A 23,037-nucleotide genomic window follows, 5' to 3' on the forward strand; every position below is an offset into this window, starting at 1 on the left:
GTCCAAAAAGATTTGGACCTTTGTATTTATTCCTTCATTCTATATACATTCTTACTCTTTCTATATACACAGTCACCAAGATTAGCCGTATCACAATAAAGTATGGAAGAAAAGAAAAAACAAAGCAAACCGAGACAAAGAGAACCGAATAACTAATGTTGGAGCAAATATGATATGACCAAATATTCGTTTTACCTCTATCTCATAGCAAGGGGCAACCATGCATGTGTATAAATATAAGCCTAACTATATATTTCTTTGCTAACATATGATGAGAAATACATAAACTAAGATTGTTTGAGGAACTTTTCATGTTCCCTCAAAGGCTTCCAGTATTCGGTCATCTAATTACTTGAATGCTGGAAGGTTTTGTAGGAACTTGATAGCTTCTTCTATGTGAATATGATTCAATATTCAAAACCATTCTATCAAAAAAATTGCATTCATAGAAGAACCTCTTTGGCTATAACTAGAATGAAGCGTATGAGGAGCTGAATATTGAGCAAGAAACCTATCAATTTTGATAATAATTTAGGTTTTATCTATCAATGTATTGGTCCAGAGACCAACTCTGGTGGGTGTCGTTCCTACTTCTTCGACATATCAATACATCATTGCCTGTCGCTGCAACTTAATGAATATTGCATATCACAATTTAGGACGACTCATCCATCCCCTACCTCTCTTTTTTCTCAATAACACTCCAACAAGATCATAGATTCTCATCCATCCTCCTCACTCTGAAACAAGTCTCGAAGTACTCAGTTGTATTTCACTAAGTAAAAATTAGCATCAATAATCCGACGCATGAGCCAGTTTCATATACAAAAGCAATCATATACCGAGCAACCCAAAATATAGGCTGCAAAGAATGATGCTATGGGAGTAATATGGAGAGAGCAAACTCCCAGCAATTGAAAAAAAATGTATGTCTAAAACAAAAAATCAGTATACAAAGCATCCAAAATAGAACAGAGTCGATATCTTGCCGGCAACAAACAGCTTGGATACCGATTTCTCAATCTGTAAATGTAAATCACAGAAGATAATAAGAATAAATATTTTTTTATGTGTTTTTTTGATAAAATAATGGTACTTTTATTCACATTGTTAATATACTCTATTATGAAATGAATATACCAAAAAACGTCAACTCGTCATCAATAATAACTGGACAGTTAAATGCTCTTAGTAAAAGATTAATATGAACATTGTAAAAGAGAAAATTGAAAAGAGAAAATTGAGCTCTCGGATTTCATGAAAGTAATTTGATTATTGGAGAAGGCGATTATGATGGGATGTAGAATGAGCTTTGATTCAGTATAGAAATTTTCCAGTGTGCATAATGTGATAATATTTAGATTTAGATAGGAGAAAAAGGAAGCACTCACTTTTCAGACTACAAATGTCAACGCCTTTACATTCTTTACACCGAATGGTTATCTGTGATCAATCAAGACATTTTCAACCCAAGTGGTTATGGAAAGATTTGTATAGAAATAATGTAATAGAAATCGTATATTTAGTTACCTCATGATAATATGACCAGTCCAAGGTACAAAGATGCGCAAAGAAATGCGAACGATATCATTCCCCTAAAAGTGGAATACATTATAGAAAGGAATGTCAATGATGAATAGTAAAAAACAAAAACAGTGCATGCTAACTATCTCACTTTACCCCCTATGGCTATACTATTACCGTTATCGTATTTTCTTCATCTCCAATGTTAAAGATGATAAGCATCATTAATTACTACCTTTTTCCTTATTAATCATCCACTGTCCTATCCTATTTATTTTGTGAATTCACTTCCTGTAATCCCTCTCTTCCCACCAAATAAGAAAGTGGGTAATTCATAAGAAAAAATTAGCAATTAACGATGCCTACAATAACTTTGCAGATGTTAGAAAAACAGTACTATTACAATCCCAATAATCTATTTTTGTAAAGAAAATTCAAAACTTTCAGTAAACAACAAGATGACAATTAAAACGAGCATAAAAAATAGTGGGCTTTATTTATTATAGGATAACTTGTATTAAAAAATTCCAAATTTCAATCCTATAAAACCGGTAACTGTTGGTCCAAAAGGACTTTTTTGTATCGAAGTATGTTTCCATAAGAAAAAACTCACCAAATAACTCCCCACCCAAAACCATTACAAGGGCAAGGGCAGACTTCTGCAAACTTCTCAGCATCACTAGAGTTGACTCTTCTAGATATTAAATCATCATAAATATCTACACCATACAAAATTCAATCAAATGATATAAGTGGTGTCAATAGAGTTGTTATCCAAATTGAAAATGAAACGTATAAAAAGTGGTTGAAAGCATACCATAAACTGAAAACAAACTGTTCATAACTCCTGAAAATCAAATCATAATTAGTTATTACTTATTAGTTATCCATACATTTCAAAGAAATGACACATATACCAACCAGGGACAGGTTCAAAATATTTGAAGAACACGTGAAGAGGACAGGAACATACCGATGAAGAGAATGACATAGCGAAGGATATGGACTTTCGTCTTCTCTTGCAGAAGCCAAATCACAGCAATAAAAACAATAAACCCTGATATTCATTGATCAAGAAGCATAATGTGAGAAACCCTAATGATATCGTCTTTCCTTTTTATTTCAGAAGATTGTAAAATTGCTCACCGATACAGAGTCCCCGCAGCGTCCACTTTTTGGATAAGGGTATGTTAGCGAGACAGAAAAAGGGAGAAAAGTCAAAAACAAATATCTTCAAAAGATTTGATACAAACAATTTCATTTCTGCATGTATAATATCTTACATTTTTAGCCACAAAGAGCACAATAACCAGAGCAGCAAGAAAGCAACCAGCAGCAATCCTTGCAGTAAGAATATTTGTAGAAGCAAGAATCAAAGCCATTCCCCAAAATGATGAACCAAGATCTGGAGAAAAACCAATCAGAAAAATGGTAAATACAATTGAAAAGTGCTCTTATCAATCTCAAATCATATGCTTGCTTTTAAGGTTTGGGTGTCTGTGTTTCCATTCAAGGTTTATAGCATTGATATATTTATAAACCTCATTATTGGCGGGAACTTAGGATGTACGTAATTTAACATCAAAGCCATAGCAGTGCAACTTGTGGTGTTGTTAGTATCAAAAGGCTTATGCATAAAGCCCCATTTCAAAATTGGCTTCAGAAGATTTAGTCTCTATTTGGTAAAAAGTATCGGATAAGTTAGCAGATAAAGGATACGTTGACAGATTGAATTTGAAGTGTTTGGTAAAATTAATGAGTGAACTGATAAATACAAAATATAATGAGATAAAAAATTATTTTTAATTAATACTCAAATTTTACAATTAAAATAATCAGGAGAAAAATGATATATTATGAGCTCTAACGCTACTTGAAGTGGCATTTGAAAAAATGATATAGCCTAACTCAGAGTTAATATGCGAACTGAAAACTATTGGAGAAAAATGCATTACATCCAGCAGGCAAGATCAACCAGTATATGCCACCACGCGTCTGTGTTACCCCTCCCTCGTTTGCATGAACCTGAATTCCCTCCACCTATTGGCATCAAAGTAACAATGATTCAGCATGCATTGGAAATAAATATGGACAAAAAAACTTACAGCAGAATCAAACATGAAACTTTTCAGTTTTAATAAAATAAGGCTGATGAGGCCCGGCCAGCAGCAGAAAACCACATAATGCTAACATGAAGCAGAATGTATTGGTAAGAATATATTACACAACTTCACTTTATTGCCATTAAAAAAAATAAAAACTTCACTCTATTGAAACATGCAGCACTGATGCATTTGGAATTCAGGATTCAGAAGTATTGACTTGATATGAATAAGTTATTCAACATCTTAACTTACAACAACTAAAATAACATAACTTTTCCTTGAATCTATGAATCCATAATTTGTAAGCTGGATAGTGAAATTGATATTGCTGTAATTACCACAAATTAATTAAAAATACAGCGATTATTTTTTATACAAAAAAGATTCTTGCATGTTTACAAGGCATAGTTCCTAAGAGTATGAAGGCAAGACAATCATAAAAGAACTTGTAGTACTGTCATGGAATACAAACAGGTTCCTTTTTTGTGTTTTTCCCCCTTTATCTGTTCATATAATTCATTTTGATGTCAAGGAACAATATTAAGAAAATCAGAATTGTGCTCTCCTGTCCCTCGTTGTCAAATCAAAACTTCCAATAGCTTCAAAAGAGCGTAAGTCATTACATCCAAGAATAGTTCTATAACCCCTACCTTTCAAAGTTTGAGTCTGACACAAATGTATAGCAGACAATCACTAAGATCATTAAGGCAAAACCCTGGTACTCTCCGTCATAAGCAACTCACCGGTTAACTAACTTTACAATCTTAAATCAGACCATGCCCTGCTAATAATTTTTAGTTGGTGAAGAAAAAATCCATCATCCGTGTATAAAATGCAACAAAATAAATTAGACCAATAGATAAGTTGCTAGTGAACAATGGTTGGTCACATAGTTGCTTATAAATAACAGCAATAAGAGCCACTTTGGTCCCAGAAATTCTCTGCGGTTTTGAAATATGATATTGAAAGCAATTACATATATATATATATATATATATATATATATATATATATATATATATATATATATATATATATCTGTATGTTCATGTTCTTCAGGGAATAGAATACAAGCTAAAACATGAAACATGTTATAGAGGAAAAATTCATCAAGAGTTGTATAATTGTATCAGTAAATACTATTAAGCTCCTACGTTTAAAGTTTTACCTTGCCACAAGTGAGCAAACAGGCAATTGCATGACTCGCTTCATGAAGAAACACAGTGATGAGCTTAAAAGGTGTAAGCAGAAAAGTCCTCCATAGCTGTAATCACCACAACAAAGTATTAGCATAACAAGATCAGTTGTACAGCCACTGAGACACATGACATTGTACCAAAAAACAAAAAAAATACATCACATAAATATCTAAGGTTATTAAGTCTAGATAAATATCTCCAACCTCACTGTTTTAACAACAATCCAAATTCAATGTAGCACATAAATCAATAGTATATGATAAAAGACTAAGGTAAGGACCTTGTTTTGAAAAATTCAATTGTCAAATGTGAAGTCAACCTGGTTGTTGAGTTCACACATTCAGGTAGTATTTAGGATTTATTCTGATTAGGTCACCCAATTGATCTATCTACCAAACTTTGATCCAGTCACAACTAATCTGAGATTTGATTCATACAACAGTGAAAAACAATTCATAAACCTCTAAGCTATTCAATCGCGTGGCACTCTCATGACTGCATACATTCAAGCAATTAGTGACTGCATGACAATCTGATCAAGACCAGACGGTCCAATCTCAAACAAATTTTAATTTTCTACAAAAACTAAAACTACGAAGTTTAAGATCTGGACCGTCCGATCTTGACCATATGAGCATGCAATCACTAACTGCGCGAATGCGTGCAGTCAATGACTGCATGGAATCTCGGTCCTTGATTTTAATTGCAAATGAGCAATCAAAATTCACAACAAACAAACCAAAAAACAAATCAATAGAGCAACATTATTTGTGACATTCCAAATTCATAAGCTCTTTTCTACTATCATGAAGTTATAAAAGAAATCAAATAAAGTAAAGCATCATTATAACAACATAAAATATGAACATTAATTATAAATTAAACATCAATTAGAGTAAAATATAAACTAAATCCTCAACAATTAAGAAAAATGGGTTTAGAGAGAGAGAGAGAGAGAGGGGTACGAGGAGGATGACAACGGTGTAGACACCAACAAAAGCAATGAAGAGTTTCTGGTCGTGATCACAACAGTTCTTAAGCTCCCAGTTTGGCATTGCTACAGTCTCCTTAAACTCAACAAAATTCAAACAAATGAAGAATGATGTTTTTTTTTTTTTTGCTGTTGGTAAATAAAAAGGAGCGGTTTTTTTGGTTTAGGGTGGGTGGAAAAGGTGAGAGAAAGTTGCAAGGAAGGAAAGAAAAAAAAAATTGCTTATAAGAAAAGGAAAATTCAAATAGAGTAAAGTATATTTTGTTTCTGATACTGGATCCAGTCAAAAAAATTCTTATACTGTATGAATTGGGTAAGGCTTTGTCATCAACGCGTAGTAATAAAGTCAAATCAAATTAACCAATCAACATGTTTTTCAGTTCCACAAGTATCAAGAAAAATTCAGAATTTCACACAAAATTAATTGGATGACACGATAACGGATCTCTTTCGGTTTAAACAGAAGTATTGGATTTCAATCCAACTTTGGTGTTAAATTTCTTTGTCCATTGCAGATTTAATCAGCTCAAGGATTAGTTTATGAAGTTGTGTGTAAAGAATATTCGATTCACATTAATACCGGTTGTAAGGATAAATTGTGTTAATTGAAAAAGGTAAATGTATTTTGATTAATGAAATATATTTTTAAACAATCTTGACATTAAATTTGACAATAAGTAGTTTCAATATATGGTTAAAGTTGATGATTAATGAATATAACAATATGCATTAGTTTATTAACCATTTAAGAAACACAATTTTAAATATCATTTAAGTTTTTCCTTCAAAAAAAAAATATCATTTAAGTTTTTATCTATTGAAAGAAAGAGAGAGAAAAAAAAACTATATAAAGAGGTATTGTTTATAGACAGATTACATTGTTTTTACATATTGAAAGAAGGAAAAAAAAACAACTAAAGTCTCGTGTACGTTCCTCTGTGAATTTTATTGTTGTAGCAATAAAATAATTTAATTTAGACAAAAACTCTACATTTTTTTTAACATGTATCGTTTGTAATTTGAAATTATACATTAAAACTAAATTATCAATGCTTATTTCTTTAAAATTATTAATATAAAAAAATTATAAAATTTTATTACCGTATCAAAATCGTGTCGTATCACACTCGTGCCCATAGTCCATACAACATATCCAATCTATCCCATGGACCATTGTCCAATGTTTACGCTGATTTGGAAAATTGGTCGGAAAATTATTTTTCTCCAATTTATAAATCTAACATTTTTATTCATTTTTTTCTTTCATCCCCTTACTTTCATCTAGCGAAAATAATGTAAAACAGAAAAAGAAACAAAAATGATTATGCTTTGCATAATATAGCTCACGGAACCCGACAATTCAAAATATAGTTACAGTTATACTGCTCCCTATGACTTGTCTAACTACATCACACATGTTTGGTATAAAGATCAAGTGCTCTTCATATAAAACCGCACTAAATATAAAAACCAAAACCATGATCATTGAACCTATGCATTTACCGTCATCATTTTCAACGTGAAATCTTTCTGGATGGTCAGAAAGGCACAATAGAGGAGTGATAATATGTTGTAGACCTTAGTCCTCAGCAGGAGAATACCGACTAAATTTTTCCCGCCTACGCGAGGATTCGTCTCTTTCTTTTCTTTTACGTGAATGTTTATCCGATTTGGTTGAACTCCTATTACGATGTTCTCTCTCAGTTGAGCTCCTGTCTTGGTAACGACCACTCCTCTCTGAAGAGCGCCTGTCATGGTAACGGTCACTCCTCTCTGAAGAGCTCCTGTCACGGTCATGATCACGATCAGTTTTCTCAGCTAAGCTCCTCTCTTGGTAACGATCACTCCTCTCCGAAGTGCTCTTGTCATGGTAACGGTCACTTCTCTCTGAAGAGCTCCTGTCATGCTTCTCAGCTGAGCTCCTCTCTTGGTAACGATCACTCCTCTCTGAAGTGCTCTTGTCACGGTAACGGTCACTTCTCTCTGAAGAGCTCCTGTCATGGTAACGATCACGATCAGCCTTCTCAGCTGAGCTCCTCTCATGGTAACGGTCACTCCTCTCTGAAGAGCTCCTGTCATGGTAACGGTCACGATCAGTCCTCTCCAACGAGCTTCGGTCATGGTAATGATCACTCCTCTCCGAAGAACTCCTTCCACGTGAGTAGTCTCCTCGGTGACTTGAACTCGTTTTGTAGTGCTCTTCCTCCATCTTAGTCTTTTTTGTCATGTTCCTATCACTAGAACCTCTTCTATCAGAGTCTTCATCCTTGTCTGAGAGGTTGGTGTCTCTTCTAGGAGGGGATGGAACCTGTACAATGTATGAAAAAATTTCAATAAAAAAATAAATACAAGAAAATTGTAAATTCCAATATCCTGGTCTAAAACACGATGGCATTTAGCATGGGAAAGGTTAAGAGTTTCCCACCATGGGAAAGCTAATTTTGACCATCAGATTTACTAAAGAACATAGTTTTATCATATACCATCAACACCAAATCCAACCATCCACCCTCTACATCTCATCTTCCTCCTTGCACCCACCACCATTATACCTTCTTCCTCAGATTTTATATGTCAGTTTTCACATCTTTAAATCTTTTCCATGGTGGAATCACTTCATCTCTAAATCTGATATGTCTTAAAAGCTAACTTAATTTACTCTTACTTTTTTTAGTAACGCGTGACATGAAATAAATGCTAAGCTTTGGGTGACATAGTTTTACCAGGTTCATGTACAGAGCAAAATTTTAGTGAGTCAAAGACACCAATGCATTCCTAATACTTTTTTTTTTTTAACAAAATACATTCCGAATACTTTGGTCAAACTCAACTTCATCTTCTTCTCATCACCATAAATCACCTCTTCAACACAAACCCAACTCCATAACCCGACCCATATTTACATTAACCCGCTTAAGCAAAACCAATGAATGATGTAGAAATGTGTGATTCAAGCTCTTGGAAGGGTAGCCATGGTTGGTCAGAACTTGTAATAAACACAGCTGGTGGTGGTTGGATGAGTCATGAAGGAGAGAGAAAAATTTTGGTGTTGAGGGTCTATTATAAAACTATGTTCTTTAGTTAATTTAATGGTCAAAATTAGCTTTCCCATGATGGGAAACTCTTTCCCTTTCCCATACTAAATGCCACCCTAAAACACGTGCCATTACCAACCGCTAACAATGTTAGACAATATACAAAATCATATATTGTATTGTTATCTTAAATATTCAATCAGTAACTAAAAAAAAACACCTGCTTAAAGTCAAAAGGAAAAATAACAATACCTGAAAACGTGACATGTAACTTCCCTCAGGTGGAGGTGGGATACCAAGCTTCTTCAACTCCTCATAAGGAATTGGTTTCCTGGTTAAATAGTAGAGAAAATACATAATCAATAAAACCGTAAAACTGTAACACTCTGTAAGTCCATGACTCACAAATCAAATGGAGATATGCCATTTCTTGCAAAGGCTACAATACAAAAACTAGTTTTAACCTTTTTCAGAGTTTAAAGGGTGTACGCTGTCAGTGTAACACTGTTTTCACTGACATCCAATGAGAGACTAGACTACCATTCTTCCATGTCAACAATCAATTTCAAAATAACCATACAAGAGTTGAGTGATGTGGCAAAATCGTGGATTTTCACTGGACGGCAATGTAAAACTGTTTTTACATTGATAATGCATATCCTTTAAATCCTTTCCAAAACCTCTTCAATAAAGAATTGTTATACGCATAAGTTTTTTTGGTTCTTAAATTCATAGCTTCCACCATATTGAGACATCAAATCATCCTAGGGCACTGTAACCTTCAATACACATGTTGTAGTTATATAAACCATTTTTTCAACAGGTCATTTCAATCTCACTCATCTTATCATTCTTCCCTTTTACATTTCAGTCACTATTGACCAATTCATTATAGATCAACTAGGCTAAAACGAGTATTCATTTCGAATTTACCACACTAGAGGGCATCAGAAGTCTTTAAAAATTAGGCTATCGGATAAATAATAAATAAGGGAAGCTATAGAAATAGGGGGAAATATAGTTGCATGTATGAGAGAAAGTAAACATACAAGGGTGCACGAAATGGTTTTTCTCTTCCACCAAAACGAAGTTGTCCTGATTCCTTATTACCACTAAGACCACCACCTGTAATAGAAAACAGAAGCTAATCACTCAGGCTGAATGGTTATAATTGTAACATCAAGAATGAGTCACTTCAACTAACCTAATCTTCTCGGAATCCATCCAGGCATCAGCTGCTGTCTATTATAATCAACTATGATTTCACAATCATCAACAATCAAATGGTGAGCATCCTGCAAATGATAAAGTTCGATAAATATTAGCAATGTTACCATCTCATTAAAAAGGTATATATTACAAGCCAACATGAATTGATTTGCCCGTGGCTATGTCAAAAGTGAAGTTGCGGCTGTAAATTCACTTCACTTTTGTCAAAAGTGAAGTATTCGAATGATATAGATGATTGGTGTCTTCAAGTAGAATTGTGTGTTAGCATAAAGGCTTGTTGGGGTTTTAAAATTTCATGTAATTAAGCTTGATTCTTTTATTTAAGATAAAAATTAAACAAAGTTGAAACAAATTGCATCACCATATATGCTCGCCGCATCTCTCTTTCAGTTTCAAATTCAACAAAAGCATAACCACGAGAAGCTCCAGTCACTGCAAATAAATAAATCAAACATAAAAAATTGAATCCCACAGAATGATAAAAACACATATCATTCATAATAACAAACACACAAAATTTCCAAACACACAAAATTAAGATAGATCAAAGAAATTTACCAATGTCCCTCACCAAGCGCAGGTTCTTCACCTGACCAAACTCACTCATAACCTGAAAAGATAAAACCTACACATCACAAAAATGAGAGTATCATATATATTTGAACTTGAACTCTAAAAGGGAGAAAAATATTACCTTTCGGATAGTTTCTTCAGTGGTGAGTCGAGAAAGACGACCCACAAAAAGGGTACAATAAGGGTCACCAGTGGCCTTAGGATCACCAAATGGGTCATCTACAAAATTAAATTTTAGAAATTAAAAATGGATGAAAATTGAAAGAAAAAAGAAAATGGAGAATTGAATAGAATAGAATATAATACTGACAGAGGCCAATAGAGGAACAAAGTTGAGCACGAAAAATGGCATTATCGTGAGGAACAATATCGGTGCCATCAATGCTTCCAGCTTGAATGGGATGATAGGCATTGGAGTAGAAAACAGAGTTCAAGTTTCTCGACCTTGCACTCATTGTTAGGTTTCTGGTCTAACTTCAATTTCGCCTTTTTGTGTGGGTAAAAGTTTCTACCCAAAACTTGTTTTATATTTAAGATACCACAAATTGACTCGTATATGTTTAAGGGGTGTATTGGATTAAGATTTTAAAAAACAATTTTTATCTAAAAAAATCTTGAGGATTTTAAAATACTTTTCAAGATTTTAATAACTTTGATAATTTTAAAAGACTATCCATATTTACAATTTGGATTTCAGTGGATTTAATTCATAAGATTTTAAAGGATTTGAAATAATTTGATGGATTTCAAAAGATTTTATGAATTTTAAGTACTCGTTGAAGAAAAAAAATGATTATAACACACTCTCTTTCACAATTTCAAAAGATAGAGAGAGGAGAAAGAGAGAGGAGGGATGAGAGGGAAGGGAAGAGAGAGAGAGTGATAAAGAGAAGCGAAGAGAGATAATAAAATCTTAAAAGAAATAAGAATCCTGATAAATCTCATGTTTCATGATAAAATTTCGCTACAAAATCCTACAAAATCCCTGTACCCAAAAAAAAAAATTCCTACAAAATCCATCAAAATTCAATTTATCAAACAATCCTTTGAAATTTGAATGATTTTGAATACCACAAGATTTTTTTTTAAGTGATGAGAAGTCTTAATTGAATACCATTAAACTTTTTTTAAATAACAAAGAGTCTTGATTGAATATCATAAGACTTTTTTTAAGTTGCAAAGGGTCTTGATTAAATACCACAAGACTTTTTCATGATAAAAAAGTCTTTTAAAATATCTTATAATCCTAATCAAATACACCCCCTAAGATTTGAGATTTGGTTGTTATAAGTTTGTTTTTAAGATTTTAAACTTTCAGAAATTTATGCACTTTATAATATTTAATATTATTTGAGTAGAATACTTTGATTTTAATATAACACCAGTCTTACCTTTATGCAGTCGTTCCTTCGGCGTGGTTTGTTCGAGGATTTGTTGGGTGCGGCTTTCCTCCGCTTGGTTCTGGGATCCCATGTAATGTTTCTGCTAAGCGGGAATCTCGTTCTGTTTCCCCTCTTTCTTGTCTTTTGACATGGGGTTCTTCCTCGCTTGGTTTTTCTTGTAAGATTATGGGTCTCTCCGACCGATTTGTATCATTATCCCTTTGTAACTTCTATGAATAATAATAAAGACTTTGTTTATTTTTATTGTGTATATTCGTCTTGTATTGTATTTCTCGTTTTTATCTTACTCTGATTTTGCAAGCGTATTTCGAAGTGGGAAATAGCCTACCTTCGTTTTACTAGTCACGGAAGTAAACGTCTCGGCGTATTATCGTCGCTTCAGATCGAAGATTTTCGATCTACAGCAAAATCTCAATTCTAACAACTTTTTTTTTTTTGGTCTTCAATTCTAACAACTTTACTATACATTTCCGTGTATTTCCCATAAATCATTTTTTATGTCAACAGTCAATGTCATTTTTCTACAAAAGGATAAAATACATTTTTTCTTTTTAAAATTTATTATTTACTTTGTTCAAAAAAATTTATTATTTACAATTATTTTAGTTTTTTCTATAAATGGGAAAGGGACAAAAAAGCTAAACAGATAATGATTACAATAAATACATTTTTTCCTTTTAAAATTTATTATTTACTTTGTTAAAAAAAATTATTATTTACAATTATTTTAGGTTTTTTTAATAAATGGAAAAAGGACAAAAAAGCGAAACAGATAATGATTACAATTTCATTTTTTTTATAGTTTATTAATTGTTTTGGTAAATATAATTGTTCTGTCCTCGTGAGCTTAACTCAGTTGGTATGGACAATGCATAATAATATATGCAAGGTCCGGGTTTCAAACCCCGGCCACCAAAAAAAAAATATAATTGTTCCATTTTAATAATTGTTCCGTTTTATAGGTTGTTTTATAATATTCATAAAATATTATAAACATGTTTTTTATCAATCTATCTATCTATTAACTATATGAGAAAACAAATGCCTATCAAAATTTCACAACTGTCCTTGGCACTAATTTTTTTACTGCACAGTTTTTTCACTTTGTTGAAGGGTAAGATGGTAACAAATTTTGAAATGGGAGGCTCCTGAGTTTATTACCACAATGTGCCTTTTCTGCCCTTTTCATTACACTGTTGATTCAATTAAATAAAGGGTAAATATGGTACAAGCACGAAAATATATCAGGGAAAGCATCTATTTCATTACTGCAAGTACAAATAGATGACATAACCACTTTAATTCAAAAAATTGTCATCACTTTAATTCAAAAACAGATTCCTTTTTTCTCTCACCCTTTCCAACCAAAACAAAGCTATCATCTATCCTCTTCTCTCTCCCTCCTGCGCGCTTCTTTCATCTCAAAACCTCAACCAAAAATTTCTTTCATTTCTCCCATTAAACTTCTGGTCAGAAATATCTCAATGTTAATTATCTCCACAAATCGAATACAGGTTAGTATGTGTTTCAATTTGTATGTATTTCGATTTTTTTTTGCTGTCTTTCGATTGGAATATGATTGATTTCTCATGCATAATCTGTTGTTTCTCAGTTTTGAAATGTAAAATAAGGAGAAATCCACGTGATTATCAGTTTTGATATGGTTTGAATTTTTGCAAAGTTTTTAAATGTTTTTCATCAAACTGTATAAAATTTCGCATGCAAGGTGTTTGTTTTAATGTCTCGTGTTTTAATGTAGCTATATTTTTATGCCAAAAATCAATTTTTTTGGGTTTAGGTCATTCCATTAGATGGAACCATTATCAACTCGTCTGCAAGATTTGTTGGTTTGAAGTTTTGATATGTTTACATTCATTTAATGGATGTGTTTTTCTTCATATGTTGCTGCATTTTTATTACCAAAACCGTGTTTTTTTTTGTTTGTTCATATCATTTCATTAGATGGAACCTTTATTAACTCGTCCTCTTCATTTGTTTGTTTTTAGTTTAGATGTGTTTTTAGTGTCAGGATGGACGGTGGCAAGTTAAAGTGTACGAGTGATCATGTCCATGAAAAGCCATTGCCAAGGTATGAAGCTTTATATCAAAACTCAAATTGTCCAAATTGTACAAATGAGAAATACCCGAAAATGTAGGCTGAGATGCACAATGTGCTGAGATCTTGAAGATATATGCTGCTGATTTGAGGGCACATATGATTAAGGTTTGTGGTCCTTTGCGTTAATTTCCTGCCACCCACTTTTGATTTCACTCAATTTTAAACTATATGGTTGCTCTGATAATGTAGGCTGCTCATACCAATCCACGGAAATACCCGAAATTACTTGATCAATTGTTGTGTGAAAATAAGGTTTTTCATGTGAAAGCACATCCAGGTGGAAATCCATCCTTTGTAAAAAAATCAGTGATAGTGAGCTTCTTCTGAAGAAGTTAGAAACACAGTTTGGTTTGTTAGAGGTATTGTATATGGGTCAACTCTACAATCACATTACTCTTTATCTATATAATTACCTTTAATCTCATAAATTTAAAATACAGACATCTTCAAGTAAAGAACCTCTTGGACTTGAGATCATTTCAGAAATCAAGGACACATCAATGGATCCTGTTGTAAGTAACTTGATTATATTCAGATTTATAGTCTATATGTTGAATGTAACAGCTTGCAATATATGATGATAAATCATTGCTTATATCATAGGAGTCGCTTTGTGGTGAATATGATCCCAATGTAACTTAGAAAACTCCAGCAGCCAAAAGACTTTACTTAGATCACCTTGATGTTGAAATCATACCTTCAACTCCAATAGAAGTTCAGCCAACTCAACTGTCAACAACTAAACTGGTAAAGAATCCAAAGAATGCAAAGACTCCAAAGCTGGAGCGCTATATGTTTGTTGTTACATCATTTCAATAAGCTGTTATGTTTGATCTTCATGCCCAACCTATGATGCCTCTTTTTTGGAATTAACCGAACTATGTTCAACATTTGTATTTTGGAACAATTCCTTCTGATGATTACTAACTTCTGCTGATACTTTGGTGTACTTGAATATTCAGTATTTTGTTTAAACCTCAACTGAGACATTTATGCTCGAATGAACAAATCTATCCTGGTGAATCAAAAATGATATCTTGGTCAATTATGTGCAATAGATGTCATATTTTGGTTCAGCAAAAATCTATGTTTTTATTTACCTCTATTGCCTATTTTACCTTCTATCATTTCATTTGAATTTCAATTCTGTTTGGGGGGAAGCCTATTTTTCAGTTTGATAATTTGAAATTCAAACTTTTCGACTTTGACAATTTCAGGAAATAGCATAGCAGAATAGAAGTTAGTTAATAGTATGGCAATTGTTTCTTTAAATTATATTATATTATATTATATTATCTGTACTATTTTCATTTATATGTTGCACTGTTTGTACTAAAACTGCCTACTCATTTATGGCAAGTTTGTATGATTAAGTTCTACTAATTAATTAAAATTTTATGTTATGTTAACACATTTCTACGTTTTACACTAGCTAATATATATTGTTCTTGCTAGGTATAAATAGGATGGTGGAAATAATAGTAAACTATATTGTTTTTATAACAATGACAAATAAGATAGCCAAATGAAGTAGATTAACATATGAACCATATTAGTGTACTCAACTATATTTCTCTAACAATGATTTTGTTTTCTTATGCAGGAAAGTTGATTACCAGCAAACAAGATAGCCAAATGAAGATGATTAACAAGAATAATCTGGGTATATTGTTCTTCGTTCTTTTTTATTATTATTATTATATTATTATTATAGTTAACAAATTACTATATTCTCTAACAAGTGAAAAGCACAAAGCACAAAGCATGGTTTCTACCACAAAGCATGGGTCCAGCTTCAATATAATTAACTAATTTTTTTACACTGTTGTTTCTTAATTTCTGTCCTAATTTAGTGGCAATATTCTTCATTGTTGTTTGTGGGATGATCATGCCAAACTGTGTGCTGATGCCTTCTCCAAATTTGATGGAACTCAACCTCAACCATATGTTATTGTTGTCAAACATGCAAGGGTTAAACAGGAAGCAGGTACCCACACTTTTAATTTTACTATCAATATTGTCTTTCTTTGTTAAAGGAACTAATGTCTTTTAAAATATCCATTATTTGCAGGAAATTACCCACTCTGTTTTACAAATACTTGGGATGGAACTCAAGATATATTCAATCCACCTTTACTAGATGTTCAAACAGAGGTTTGTTTTCAAAAAAAAAATTTTGTTTTCTAATTGATGAAGATTATTTGTGAAGTCATTTGTTGATTGATTTTTGCATATCTTGACATAGGTTTAAAGATCTCCCATCAGATTCTATTTGTGCTTCTCAAACTGCTTCCCAGCTCAGTCAGGGATCACAATTTTCACAAAACACTGATATTATGGCTAATGACAAATTTCTGACTCTTGATGAGATCTCAGATATTACCCAGGTACTTTTTCTTCTATTGGTTAACAGAAGGAAGCAATATAAATAACATAACCAACTTTGTTTCATCACACCATTATAACCAATTGATTTTAGGAGTTATCATGTGTCACTGTTGCTGAAATCAAAAAACTAAATGCTACCAGACATGGTTGGACTTATGATGGATGTCACCACTGCACTAAAAGTGTTCACATCGAAGGTGAAAAGTACATGTGTAATAATGGACGTAAAAATGATCGGCCATGCCCAAGGTATAATGTGTTGTCGTATCTGTCTCAATGTATGTAATATCCTTTAAATTCTCCACAATGCACTGTCAATTCACTTTTATGAAGAACATATGGTATCATTTTCTACATTCTAACCATATAATAACTTTCTTACCATCAAATTTTTGTGATATAAGATACAAGGTTGAAGTCACTGCTGAACATAAAGGTGAAAAAGTTAGACTACTGTTATGGGATGAATTATCTGCTTCCATCTTGAAAATTTCTGCTGCAGATTTGAGGCAAAAGATGATTAGGGTGAGTTGTCCATTATTTTGCTTTATTGTTAGTATCATACATTTTTGTGTTTTGGTCAAACCTGCTTACTCTCTAGCTCTTATAAACTAGGCTGGGCATACCAATCCACGAACTTACCCAAAAGCTCTTGATAAGTTGCTATTCGGGAAGAAAGTTTTTAAGGTTAAAGCACTGCCAGGAGGAAATCCATGCTCTGTTAGCCAAGTTAGTGAGAGTGAAACACTTCTGGCAAATCTGGAGAAACAATTTGGATTGGTGGAGGTAGGATCTAATAAATGGAATTGCAATTGTCTCCCCTGTTTCAATCTATATAGGTATAGGTTAACTTTTGCATTTACATGCAGGCATCTTCAAGTAAGCAACCTCTTGGACTTGAGATGGCTGATATAGGAACTTCAAGTAACCAAAGTGTTGGACTTAATTCTCTTGAGTTGTCGTCAAAGGATACTTCTATGGTTGCTGTTCTAAGTCCCTACACCATATACATATTTCTACCCCTCATATCACATTTTACTCAAAATCTTCAATTTTAGTAATATACCATGGTAATTTTTTGTAGGAGTCTCTTTGTGGAGAAAATGATCTGAGTGTAACTTCTACTCCTCCAAGCAAACGACTCTCCGTGGATGACATTGATTCTAAAGTCATACCTGCTACACAAGATGTGGAACCTACCCAGCGTTCAACTACCAAAGAACGAAAGCCTCCAAGGAATGCCAAAACTCCAAAGCTCGAGCGCTAGATCTTTGATGTTGTATGGTGTGAAGAACCTGGCAGCGTGATTTTGGTCACCTAACTGTCATGCCTCTTTTTGATTTATAAACTAAGTTGAACTTTGAACTTTTGTTGGTTGAATGTTTTGAGGAACTCCTCATGGAACTTGATTACCCTTTATTATAATATCTAATATCTCCTAAGACAATGATGGTACTTATTTCAGAACTTGAATGTTGGTTGAATGCCACTGAACTCATTCCTACCAATTACCTATTATCAATCTTATATAATGTTTGTGTGAATGTTCATATATGTTAGTGTCTTATAAGAATCTGTTCAACCGTTTGTGTCAAATTGTTCAATCACATGTAGGTTGAATGACACCTAATCGCACAACGACACAAGTTTTGCCGCGCGGCGCAGCCGCGCTACCCGTGCTCAGCACGGGTATATCGACTAGTTAACTATATAAGAAAACAAATGCCTACCAAAATTTCATAACTGTCCCTGTTTCAAATTTTTAACTACACTTTTTTTCAAGGGTAAGATGGTAACAAATTTTCAAATGGGAGACTCCTATGCTTTTTACCATTACCGGACTTATAATACCCTTCTCCTAAACTCAATTATAACTATAACACAAAGGTTACACTTGATATTTTGCAACTAAACTCAACTTTCCCACTTTTATCAAAATTTCAAATTTCAAATTTCAAATTTCAAATTTCAAATTTCATTCATTCACTTGAAATTTGAAATTTCATTCATTCACTTTATATTCCCTCTCTTACATTCTTTCTACAAAAACATACTTCATTTCTCTCATGTCTCCTTCTCATTTTAGCTAAAACTCTTTCTCAATGTTATATCTATCTATTTCTTCTTCTTCTTCTTCACATTTTATTGTTTTCTATTCTTATAATTTACCTTCTATTTCTTCAAATTTCAAACTTCACTGATTGTTTTTATATCCATCATTTACCTTCTATTTCTAAAAATGTGTATCTTCATTTCTCTCTTCTATCCTTCTCATCTTCTATATTACTACTACTTTCTCTAATTTTCAATTCATTTCTGTCATCTCTCATCTTCTACAACTAATCTTCTCATTTGATTGTTGTTATTGCTGCAGGTATGAGAGAAAAGAAATTACTCGTCTTCATCAGGTGAAGAAAGATGTACAAACCGAAAATGAGATGATTTTAACTGTTAATTTTGTTTCCTTAAACTGTCGCCTGAAATTGCAAAAACTGAAGAGTGTGTGGGAGAGAAGGTACAAACTGACTCTGTCTTTCATGTGCTCTGTCTCTTTTCTCAACCTTAAAAAAATGTTTGAATTTCTTTTCAATTAGACCAACCACTGTCTCTCTGCTCTATAAATGTTGTTGCAGGATAATGTAATGGAGTTTTTGTCCCTTCATTGATCTACAAACAAAGAAAAGAGACACAAATGAGGTGATAGTTTGCAGCAAAGTCATTGTTATGAAGAAATAAATATGAGGTGATGATTCTTCATTTATATATGAAAATTATATATCTATTATAACAAACAAATATCTAACAAACCTGCTTTTTTAAATCTACAGATTAATATATTTAGAGAAGAAAAAAAAAAACTTGACAAGACTTTTAAACAAACTTTTTCGAGATAAAAAATACAAATAGAATAATAAATAACAAATTTTAAAATGAATTACTTATTTTTTCATAAATGTATTTTGAGAAGAAAAAAATAGTTAAAATCTGATTTTTAAGTCACTTTCAAATATTTATATGATAAAAAATATTTGGAGATGTATAGTTTAAATAAGAAATTCAAATAGCTTATTTCAGATCTATAACAAAGTTTAACACTATACTCGATATTGTTACACAAGAATTTTTGTACAAAACTTTGAATTTGCATTTTGACTTAATATCTGAAAATATTTTCAAGAATAACAAATTACCCTTATCTCATTTATCTTATTTGAAAGATTGAAAGGAAGATTGAAAGATGAAGAATACAAACAATTGCAGAAAGGAAGAGAGAAAGAGATGAAGATGTACATAGAAGAAACTTTTGAGTAATTTACGGTGAAGAACATAGAACCAAAACACGTTTTACAGCAATGAAGTTTGAGTAATTTAAAGAAGGCATCTTTTTGGAACATAGAACATGATGTTTTGAGTAATTTAATTAATGTATGTGACTTTTGGAGAATGGTGTTTTTGTTTTGTTGCTTGCCACTAAGTTGTATTGATTGCCTCAATTATCACGTGAAGGTTGCTTTTCTTCTTCTTGGTTTTTGCATTGCCCACCATCATGCCTTTTGTTTAATTTATCTTAAAAACACTATATATTAATGCTAAATATATTTTTTGTAACAAAAAACAATTACTAACTATATTTTTCATTTATATTAATACTCAATATTTAATATTAATACTAAAATTCAATTAGATATTTTGTAAAAATAAAAGTAAACTTATTATTTGTAAAAAAAACCAATCAATTATCTTTAACCTTTCATTTCTTTTTTGAATATTATTAATATTAAATATATATTTTTCATACTTTCTTACTCCTTATATAAAAAAATTCCGTGAAACTATCACAATACACGATTATTTTTTTTACCGATTTATAATCTATAAACATTAAGTGTCTTCGTAACTATTAATACTAATGTTTTAAGATATATCTATACAAACTGTTCAAATTTGAATACATAAAATAAGAGTGCAGCCAGGCAAATCAATAAAAATTCATAACTTTGCAAAATAATATTCTACTATGTTTATCAATTTTTCAGATCGATTTAATATTAAACCGTTTATAAAAAGGTAAACATTGATATTTCTAATCTCAAACAAAATTGTACAAATTATAACATAGATACTTCTGAAAACAAAGTTTTTTTTTTCTTTGTTATGTTTGTATCAACAATAATAAATTCAAAAAATCATTAAGAAAATGGAAGTGTGAGTGATCTTCATACAAAATATTTTTCATTAGAAAATTCAAAAATAAACACAAACATATCCTACACTAAACAATAAAATAAAAGCTTACATGATCAATCTTGCAGATCTGGTACTAATCTTTATGCGAGTCAAATCTAGATTACAGGGAAGAAGTTTTATTTTTTTCTGGTGGAGAAATATGAGAAGATTATAATGACCCTTTTTTCAAAGTGACTCCTTAAAAAAATTTGTTTTAACAGAAATATAGAGGAAGATTAAAGGATAAAAAATATTATTTTTATTTGCAAAAAAGGTGATCGGAAATGGACATAGGTGGCCGGTTTGTGGCTGGAGGCTTGAGTTTTGGGAGAGATTGAAGAAGAAGGAAAGTGATAGAATGAAAAGTAATAATGGAATGGAATGGGTGAGAGATTCCCGAAACATAAATGGGGAATAAGACAAAATTTAATGTCACTTGTGTGAGTTGAAAAGTCAAAGATGGAAAGAAATCATAAAAAATTGATAAAGTTTCTATTTGAGAGCAAATTGATTTGTTTGTGGGACAAAATTAGTTTTTTTTTTGAGAGATTGTGGGACAAAATTAGCGTTCTTGCTGCTCTGTTTTTTGTTAAAAAAAATTTAGGTGGGTTTTGTATAAAAGAACAACAATATCATAATCTATTATGATTAATTAAACTTCAATTTGTTTTGTTGTTTTTAAAAAATATATCACTAAAAAATTCGTTGGAGTGTCAAATTGTAAGATGAGATCCATTTTAAGGACTACAACGAATGATCAATTTTAATTAGTATTTTTTTTATATCTCTAATTAAACACCGCGATTGTCTAAATTTTATTAATATATTAATAAAATATATGTCGATGTATCAACTATTATTTGATCACTTCACTAAATCGCGGCAAAACACTTCACGACCCTAATGATCTGACACCATCAACAATTCTATTCATGACAGATTTAAACAAATTCAGCAGATGGGAATTTCGGAGTGCTTCCCAATTCAGTCAAAGTTCCCCAGTATTCACAAAATCAAGATATTATGTCTAAAACCACCTTCATCACTCTTGCTCAGATTAATAAAATCAAAAAATAAAAGTTATATCAAAACTATATATATCAAAACTATATATATATATATATATATATATACTAATTAATATATTCATAAAATAGTCTATGAAATGTATTTTACGATAACAATATTATATAATACATTAATAATAATAATAATAATAATAATAATAATAATAATAATAATAATAATAATAATAATAATAATAATAATCGATAAAAAATACATATGGGACACAATTTATGGGACACAATTTGATCATTGGTCTGATGTATACAAAAATACATATGTAACTTAACGATTGTCAACCCATATTAGTAAATACAACAAGTAATCAGTTTTAATTATTACCTTTTTTAATATATTTAATTAAACATCATGATTGCCTAAGTTTTGAATATATTAAAAAAAATATGTCAGTGAATTGACTATATATTAATATATATGACTATATGTTTGTTTTATGGGAATATATATTGATAGAATACAAATGATTACTTAAACTATATATTAACAAAAATATATCTCACTATATTTTTTTTATGGAAATATTTTAGTATATTTTTATTTATGAAATGTATTTTACGATAACAATAAAATATAATACATTAATTATGATTTTTCACGGGATGTTTATTAATATTTTTCACACTAAAACAGATTAGTAAATAAAAACTATGATTATTTTTATTTATTAGGTTTTTAATATCGTCAATACTAAAATTTAATATATATTTTTTCATATTCAAATTTAATTATTTTATAATTTTTTATTATTACTAATCAATATATACATTATTAATTGACATACTTTACATATTTTCACTATGGACAACAAAAATACTATACGAAGCACAGCCGAGACACGACACGCGGCGGAGCCGCGGCCATACAGCGCGGCGAAGCCGCGCTACCCGTGCTTAGCACGGGTATCTCGACTAGTATTATAAGGAAAATGTTAACGAGTGCCCCCGGGCACTCTTTAAGCCCTTTAAATAGTAAGTTTTTAATGAAAAGTTGTGTATTAAATACATTGGAAATTGTAATAGTTGACTTTTTAAAAGAATATTTACTAAATATGGGATGCTTAAAGAGTGCCCCGGGGGCACTCGTTAACAAGACCCATATTATAAATATGTTTTTTTATCATACTCTTAACTATCATAAATATATCATGAGTGGTACGG

At 31.5% G+C, this 23,037-nt stretch overlaps 3 protein-coding genes and 2 long non-coding RNA genes across 9 annotated transcripts; 2 read left to right on the forward strand and 3 right to left on the reverse strand.

The window, feature by feature from the left end:
• Window positions 1-741: 741 nt before the first annotated feature.
• LOC146909045 (peptidase M50B-like protein) lies at window positions 742-5,929 on the reverse strand. The gene is made up of 11 exons (XM_085723444.1): window positions 5,794-5,929; window positions 4,798-4,893; window positions 3,480-3,564; window positions 2,808-2,929; window positions 2,671-2,695; window positions 2,498-2,581; window positions 2,342-2,371; window positions 2,138-2,243; window positions 1,531-1,595; window positions 1,392-1,443; window positions 742-1,023 (listed from the first exon to the last, which is right to left on the reverse strand). The coding sequence occupies exons 1-9, from the start codon at window positions 5,881-5,883 to the stop codon at window positions 1,532-1,534; spliced, it is 702 nt and encodes a 233-aa protein (XP_085579570.1). The 5' UTR covers window positions 5,884-5,929; the 3' UTR covers window positions 742-1,023; window positions 1,392-1,443; window position 1,531.
• A 1,199-nt stretch (window positions 5,930-7,128) lies between these two features.
• On the reverse strand, window positions 7,129-11,157 carry LOC146909046 (RNA-binding (RRM/RBD/RNP motifs) family protein). Of its 2 annotated transcripts, none has more exons than XM_085723446.1 (8): window positions 10,968-11,157; window positions 10,779-10,876; window positions 10,643-10,694; window positions 10,446-10,516; window positions 10,059-10,149; window positions 9,904-9,979; window positions 9,107-9,185; window positions 7,129-8,127 (listed from the first exon to the last, which is right to left on the reverse strand). In XM_085723446.1, exons 1-8 carry the CDS (start codon window positions 11,110-11,112, stop codon window positions 7,399-7,401), a joined length of 1,341 nt encoding a protein of 446 aa, XP_085579572.1. In that variant the 5' UTR covers window positions 11,113-11,157; the 3' UTR covers window positions 7,129-7,398. The 2 variants fall into 2 exon arrangements, with proteins under 2 accessions (XP_085579572.1, XP_085579571.1); XM_085723445.1 differs by having other exon boundaries at window positions 10,643-10,709.
• Window positions 11,158-13,089: 1,932 nt separating this feature from the next.
• LOC146909047 (uncharacterized) lies at window positions 13,090-18,121 on the forward strand. Of its 4 annotated transcripts, XM_085724711.1 has the most exons (15): window positions 13,090-13,574; window positions 14,067-14,149; window positions 14,217-14,284; window positions 14,369-14,538; window positions 14,620-14,691; window positions 14,783-14,926; window positions 15,783-15,842; window positions 16,033-16,166; window positions 16,251-16,333; window positions 16,425-16,566; window positions 16,659-16,816; window positions 16,972-17,092; window positions 17,183-17,353; window positions 17,437-17,547; window positions 17,652-18,121. In XM_085724711.1, exons 9-15 carry the CDS (start codon window positions 16,320-16,322, stop codon window positions 17,832-17,834), a joined length of 900 nt encoding a protein of 299 aa, XP_085580837.1. In that variant the 5' UTR covers window positions 13,090-13,574; window positions 14,067-14,149; window positions 14,217-14,284; window positions 14,369-14,538; window positions 14,620-14,691; window positions 14,783-14,926; window positions 15,783-15,842; window positions 16,033-16,166; window positions 16,251-16,319; the 3' UTR covers window positions 17,835-18,121. The 4 variants fall into 4 exon arrangements, with proteins under 4 accessions (XP_085580837.1, XP_085580836.1, XP_085580838.1 ...); XM_085724710.1 differs by having other exon boundaries at window positions 13,350-13,574; window positions 14,067-14,284; XM_085724712.1 differs by lacking the exon at window positions 14,783-14,926 and having other exon boundaries at window positions 13,350-13,574.
• Window positions 18,122-18,278: 157 nt separating this feature from the next.
• LOC146909048 (uncharacterized) lies at window positions 18,279-21,192 on the reverse strand. The gene is made up of 2 exons (XR_015018191.1): window positions 20,865-21,192; window positions 18,279-19,234 (listed from the first exon to the last, which is right to left on the reverse strand). It is a non-coding gene; the product is annotated as an uncharacterized LOC146909048 (long non-coding RNA).
• Window positions 18,944-20,089, forward strand: LOC146909049 (uncharacterized). The gene is made up of 3 exons (XR_015018192.1): window positions 18,944-19,082; window positions 19,201-19,310; window positions 19,786-20,089. It is a non-coding gene; the product is annotated as an uncharacterized LOC146909049 (long non-coding RNA).
• Window positions 21,193-23,037: the final 1,845 nt, after the last annotated feature.

The sequence above is a fragment of the Medicago sativa genome, chromosome 7, assembly GCF_051527215.1.
Source record: "Medicago sativa cultivar Bolivia chromosome 7, Bolivia_mono, whole genome shotgun sequence".
Classification (NCBI taxonomy): Eukaryota; Viridiplantae; Streptophyta; class Magnoliopsida; order Fabales; family Fabaceae; genus Medicago; species Medicago sativa.